Source organism: Salvia splendens, chromosome 16 (genome assembly GCF_004379255.2).
Source record: "Salvia splendens isolate huo1 chromosome 16, SspV2, whole genome shotgun sequence".
NCBI classification, from domain to species: domain Eukaryota; kingdom Viridiplantae; phylum Streptophyta; class Magnoliopsida; order Lamiales; family Lamiaceae; genus Salvia; species Salvia splendens.
The window spans coordinates 31,027,645-31,033,755 of NC_056047.1; the positions used below are offsets into that span (position 1 = coordinate 31,027,645).

The following is a 6,111-nucleotide window of genomic DNA, read 5'->3' on the forward strand; positions in this document are numbered from 1 at the left end:
TGTGAGGGTTTTAAGATATTTAAAACACACTCAAAATCTTGGGCTACACTTCTCGAGATACCCCCCGGTACTTGAAGGGTACTGTGATGCCAATTGGATATCCGATAATAGAGACTCACTTTCAACAAGTGGATACGTCTTTACTATTGGGGGTGGAGCTGTATCATGGAAATCCACAAAACAGACATGTATAGCCCGATCAACAATGGAATCGGAGTTCATTGCCTTAGATAAGGCGGGTGAGGAAGCCGAGTGGCTTAAGAACTTCCTTGAAGATATTCCATGTTGATCTAAGCCAGTGCCGCCAGTGCTGATCCACTGCGATAGCCAAGCAGTTATTGGAAGGGCAAACAATGGCTTCTATAATGGTAAGTCTCGACATATACATCGACGACATAACACCGTGAGACATTTGATCACAACAGGGGTGATTACAATTGACTATGTGAAGTCAATAGATAATCTAGCGGATCCGCTAACCAAAGGGTTAAACCGTGATCAAATGAATAAGTTGCTAGAGGGAATGGGTTTGAAATCCACAAACTAAAGAATTATCATAGTGGTAACCCAACCATGATGACTGGAGATCCCAAGAACTTGGTTCAAAAGGGACAACTAAGCTATGAGAGTTCATGAGAAACACTCAACTATATCTATTCCCTAGAGAGCAATAGAGTGTTGGAGAACTTTCCTAGTGGTAAAGGCTAAGTCTATGACTTTTAATGGTTCTTAAGGATCTCAAAGAGATGGAGTTCTCAAAGAGACCAAGTATGGCAAGGTATTTGACTAAGAATCACCTATGTAAGTGCGAAGTGTGGTCGCTTCATAAAACGCACTTATGAATCCAAAGTGGGGTCCAAGACCGCAACGGACACAAAACGTGAGAAATGATGAGGTTGAGGTGTTTAAGCGTTAACATCATTGTCTCGGTGCACGCCGTGGGGGATTAGTTCAAAGCATCGCGCTACTAAGCGGCTTGTGTATCCGATGGTGTCGACTATGGAAGGTTCAAAGCCAACAACTACCTATCCTTATGCTTATATACCTCTCGAGGGTTGAGCTTGTGTCTGCATGCATATGCATTTGGCTATTTCCACTCATGCGGGGGATTGTAGAAATCATGGTATTAAATATGCCCGGTCAATGGATTTTGACCAAATAATAAATGTGACGAGACATTTAATTTTGTGAAATTAAATGACATAGCGTCGCTCTGCATTTTACGTAGATAAATATAGTATATTCACTTTCTCAAATCCGATTTCCGGTGAGTGAGAAATAGTGGATTAAAGTTGGGCATAATTAGCTTTTAATTAAAGCTTGAAGTTGGAGCTTAGGGAATAATTAACTAGTGTTAATTATCCCACATAGGAGAAGTAACACATCTTTAATGTGTATAAATTAAGTGACTTTATGTTACTTAATAATTATAGTGGACCAAGATGGGTGAAAGAGCCCACACGCGCGCGCCGCCGCCGCTGCCCGCCCGAGCCCGTGCCCGTGCCCGTGCTCGCGGTCGCGGCCGCGGGCCTCGGGCCCGATGCCGATCTCGATCTCGATCTTGATCTTGATCTTGATCTTGGACTTGGACTTGGATCTTGGTCTTTGGGCTTGGTGCTTGGCCCAAACTTAATCTTTTTAGACCACCGCAGAGTCAGCAATCCAAGTGGCTTAGTGGCTTGACACGTCGTCAAGCGTAGCACAGTCAGAGCTGCCACGTGAGAAAAGCACACGCTCCGCACGCGAAAGGCACACTCCTGCCACACGCTAGTAACCGTCGGCGGTTACGAATCTGCCATGATGAGCCTTCATGGCTGTTGACCCACAGCAGTGGACTGAGCCTATAAATAGGCTAGCCAATCCATGCATCTGCACTACAACATTCACAAGCATCTGCATCATAAGCTCTCTCCCTCTCTGCATTGTCTTTCTGTCGAAGCTCTGCCCTCTCCTCTATCCTGTTCGCCGGAGCTCTGCTGATAGCGGTGCTGCTTCACCAGAGACGTAGCCGTTTTACCTTTGGGGATGACACGTCAAACCGAGAGCACTACCGGGGCGTATCTCGTCTTGCGGGAAGAGGCCTCCTCGACTCGGCTAACAACTGTTTCACGGTTAATCTGTTTCGAATTTCAGTTGTAATTTCATTTAGTTCAGTTTCCATTATGTATTCCTTCTTTTGGGTTGTATTACGCCCGCTTTTTATCTCTTGTAATCCCCAGAAACCAACAGGAAGGAAAGTAGGTGGAAAAAGTCAGTCCTAACTTTTATATAATACTTTACAATAATTGTTATTGTGAGTGGAATAAGTTAATAGAATTTGTGATGTGTCACTTACACTGGCTGTGTGATTACAACCACACTTTAAGCGCCCTAGGCATGAATTTTACATCTCTGCCTTAACTAACAATACGTCATCTACTTTTTTCTGTATTTTAATTTACTAATTTTACAATGAAACTCGTAGCACTTGTTGTAAAACTATTGGTATTGAACTAAGAAAGTGTAAGGTAAATTCATGTATTGGTCTTGAATGTGAATTGTCATTGTTTGATATGTATGTGTTAAAAGTAGTTATATTGGGCTTGAATAATGTATTGATGATCTATTCAAGTAGATTCATAAAGTAATATTTTTGGTCTAAGGAAGTGTATATTTTGTTTTTATTCATCATATATTCATATAGCACTCACACAGACATTTAATCTTTTGACTCAGAGCCCTTCTTGTTACATGTTCGATTTCCCATTGGCATTATGCAATCGAACTTACTTAAACGATCTAGTGACTTGAAAATAAAAGAAAAAAACCGGTGCATATTACGTTATAAAATTTTAGATGATAAAGAAATTATATAAAATTGTTAAAAATGTTGAGTAAAGAAGCTACGTACCCTGTGGGGAGACCTGCGAGATAAGAAACGGGAACGCCTAGGTTTCCGCCCCTATCACCGGGTGTGAGCTCTGCTTCCATGCCCGATGCCATTTCATTTGCCACCTGCCATAGCTTTGACGTCGGCGTCGCGCACCAACTTGCAAATTCACGGAGGATGCGTTGTGCGCTCAACTGTTGGTTGCTCTGCCGCCTCCATTGCCTAACCAAAAAGGCTACTCCGGCCACCGTCGCGGCTGCCATCGTCGCAGCCACCACTACCACCAATTGCCGCTTCATCTTCACAACAAATTCAAAACATACGTTGTTTTCTGGTTATAACTTCCATATGGTAACGCACATTTTTTGCAAGAAAATAGTGGAAGCTTACAGTTATCAAGAGAGAAACCCGATCTGAGTTTGAAATATTCCTTTTGAGGCTAATTTGTTACTTCTATTTGGTAGCACATGTTTTATTTTATTTATGCATATACAAACCTTATTAATAAAACATTATTTTTAGTTGTATTAATGGTTAACTTGACTTTGAATAAACATTTGTGACACTAGTAACATACTTCTACATCCTCATTTTATTCAATATAGCTCATATTGTCTAACACTAAAACAATCCATAGATGGAAAGAAATTAGTTTATTGTTAGATAATATCAAGAAATTATACAACCTGGAATAGAATGATTTTCTTTCCTTTCATTTTGTATTCTTCTTACCATTGTATAAAATTCAATACACTTAGAAATAAGAGAATGACTATATTGTCTGATAAATACCATGTTTAGCCTATCGACCATTGTCTCTCGATTACCATCTTTAAGATGTTATAAAAGCATGCTACTAAGGTGGAGACTCATCAACGAGTTCATCAATGTCCTAGATATACCTTTCGCGACCTTTTCTGTTTGAACCCAACACCTCTAGGGTTTTTAAAGGACCATTAGAAATATTTCATTGGCTCGAGCCATCTCTATGAGTTGTCCCTGCGCAAGGTTAGTCACAAAGTATTTGGATTTCCTCCCTTTCCAATTTTGGGAGTATCTTGGAGGAGGAACGCCTCATGTGCTCTTTCTTGGCAATTTATATTGTCCAGTGTCTCTGCTAACTCCTGTGTTCTCAATTTTCATGTTGGTCTCATCGTATCATGTATACCATTGTCAGTGTTTAGTAACACTGAGAACATCTTGAGGTCTATTAATATCAGATCTATATACCTCAGGATACACGTGCAGGGTAGATGTTAGAGTTTTGGGAATTAAAGTATAGAGATCGAAGCAAGGAATTTTTCTAGGACAGAAAAAGTATGTCCTTCACTTGTTGATAGAAACAACTTTGTTGGCGTGTAAGCATGCATATTCAAATGATGATGAACCTGGACTAAGGATTGTGGAAGGAGCTAATCTGACAAAACCGAGAGAAGTATCAACGAATAGTGAGGAAGTTGATCTACCTTTCCTATACAAGACCCAACATCACTTATGTGGTAGGCATAGTAAGTCAGTTCATGCACCAGTCTCAAGAAGACCACATGGAGGCAACCTTGACGATCGTGAGATACCTAAATGGAACTATAGGATATGGCGTACTCCTAGAGAAGAAAGAATATTTGGAGATTGATAGGTACACTGATGCGAATTGGTCACCGATCCCGTTGGCAGGAAATCAACAGCCGGACACTTCAGATAATAAGGCAACGGTCAACATACGAGAAAATCATGTACAACATGACAACACTAAACATGTAGAAGTAGATCGTCACTTCATCATAGAAAATCTTGAAGGTGGGATCATCGTATTTCCATTCGTAAACTTTGAAGAACATCTTGCTGATATTCTAACCATGGCCGTGAATCCTAAGGTGTTCAAAGAAGTTCTGGGCAAATTGAGCATCAGATATATTGTGGCTCAACTTGCAGGGTAGTGTCAAACCTTAGAAGAATCCATAGAAGGAAAGAAATAAGTTTATTGTTAAACGAATAGACAGATTTTTTTCTTTTCGTAATTATATTCTTCTTCTATAAGAAAAGACCACTACACAAAATTCAATATACATAGAAATAAGAGAACAATTATATTCTCTGATAAACACCATATTTGGCCTATTAACCGTTGTCTCTCTCGATTTACCATCTTCAAGTCCTATTAAAAAATATAATCCCTCCTTCCACATCAAATAAGCACATTTTTCCATTTTTTTTCCGTCAATTAATATTAGCCTCTTACCAAATCTGGAAATCCACTACTCCCTTCATTCCACAAGAATATGCACTCTTTTAATCCGTCCCACAATAATATGCACTTTCCAATTTTAGAAACTCTTTTCACTCTAATGAGGTGTAACTCATTTCCCACTAATAATATTTTAATTACTTTTTCTCTCTACCTCTCTCTTACTTTATCAATTTTGCATTAAAACTCATGCCGAACACAAAGTGCATATTCTTTGGGGACGGAAAGAGTATCAAGTTATTACTCACTTTTTATTAGGGATGCTAATTAGGTCAGCTCAGAGGGTTATGGGCTAACCCTATTTGGGCTGAGGGTTAATCAAGTACGGGTTTATTGGGTTGTATTTTACCAAGTTATAAAGTATTTGTAAACAACAATTCAATATTCTTGGGAAAAAACATATATAAAGAATCATAAAAGTGACCCCATTAATTTCAGTGCCATAAATGCATAGAAGCACGTTGAAAAGGAAAGATTGTGAGAGAACCCAAAAGGTTTACTGGCTTAGGAAATTCTTTTGACTTAGTTTTCTGGGCTAGATGAACAACAACTAAAAATCCAAGTTGCAATCCATGCTAGAAAAGGAGGTATATGACCTTGAAGTTCTACCGAACACTGCAAATCCATGAGGAACAAATGGGTCGACAAAAACAAAATAGAGAACCTGAAGGACGCGTAGTCATCTACAAGGCTAGACTAGTAGCGGAGGATTACATCCAAAGAGAATGCATCAATTATAACGAGACCTTCTTGTCATTAGCAATGTTAAAGGCTATCTATATCCTATTGTAAGTAGTATCCCATGTGAATTGAGAAGTTTGGTAGATGGATGTCAAGACAACTTCGCTAAATGAAAGCATCAAGGAGACTATCTACACAGACCAACTCGAGGGATTCAAAGTCAAAGGTTAAGAATACATGTTCGGTAAGCTTAAGAAGTCTTTTTATTGTCTCAAGCAAGCATCTACATCATGAAACCGTTGCTTAAATCAAGCGG

General features: G+C 39.5%; 1 protein-coding gene across 1 annotated transcript in view; it reads right to left on the reverse strand.

Moving 5' to 3' along the window:
• Positions 1–3,168, reverse strand: part of LOC121770494 (probable hexokinase-like 2 protein) — a 42,476-nt gene extending 39,308 nt beyond the window's left edge. The window contains exon 1 of the mRNA XM_042167214.1: positions 2,891–3,168. Within this exon, the coding sequence (XP_042023148.1) occupies positions 2,891–3,168 (278 nt within the window). The remainder of the gene's footprint in view (positions 1–2,890) is intronic.
• Between the last annotated feature and the right edge of the window lie 2,943 nt (positions 3,169–6,111).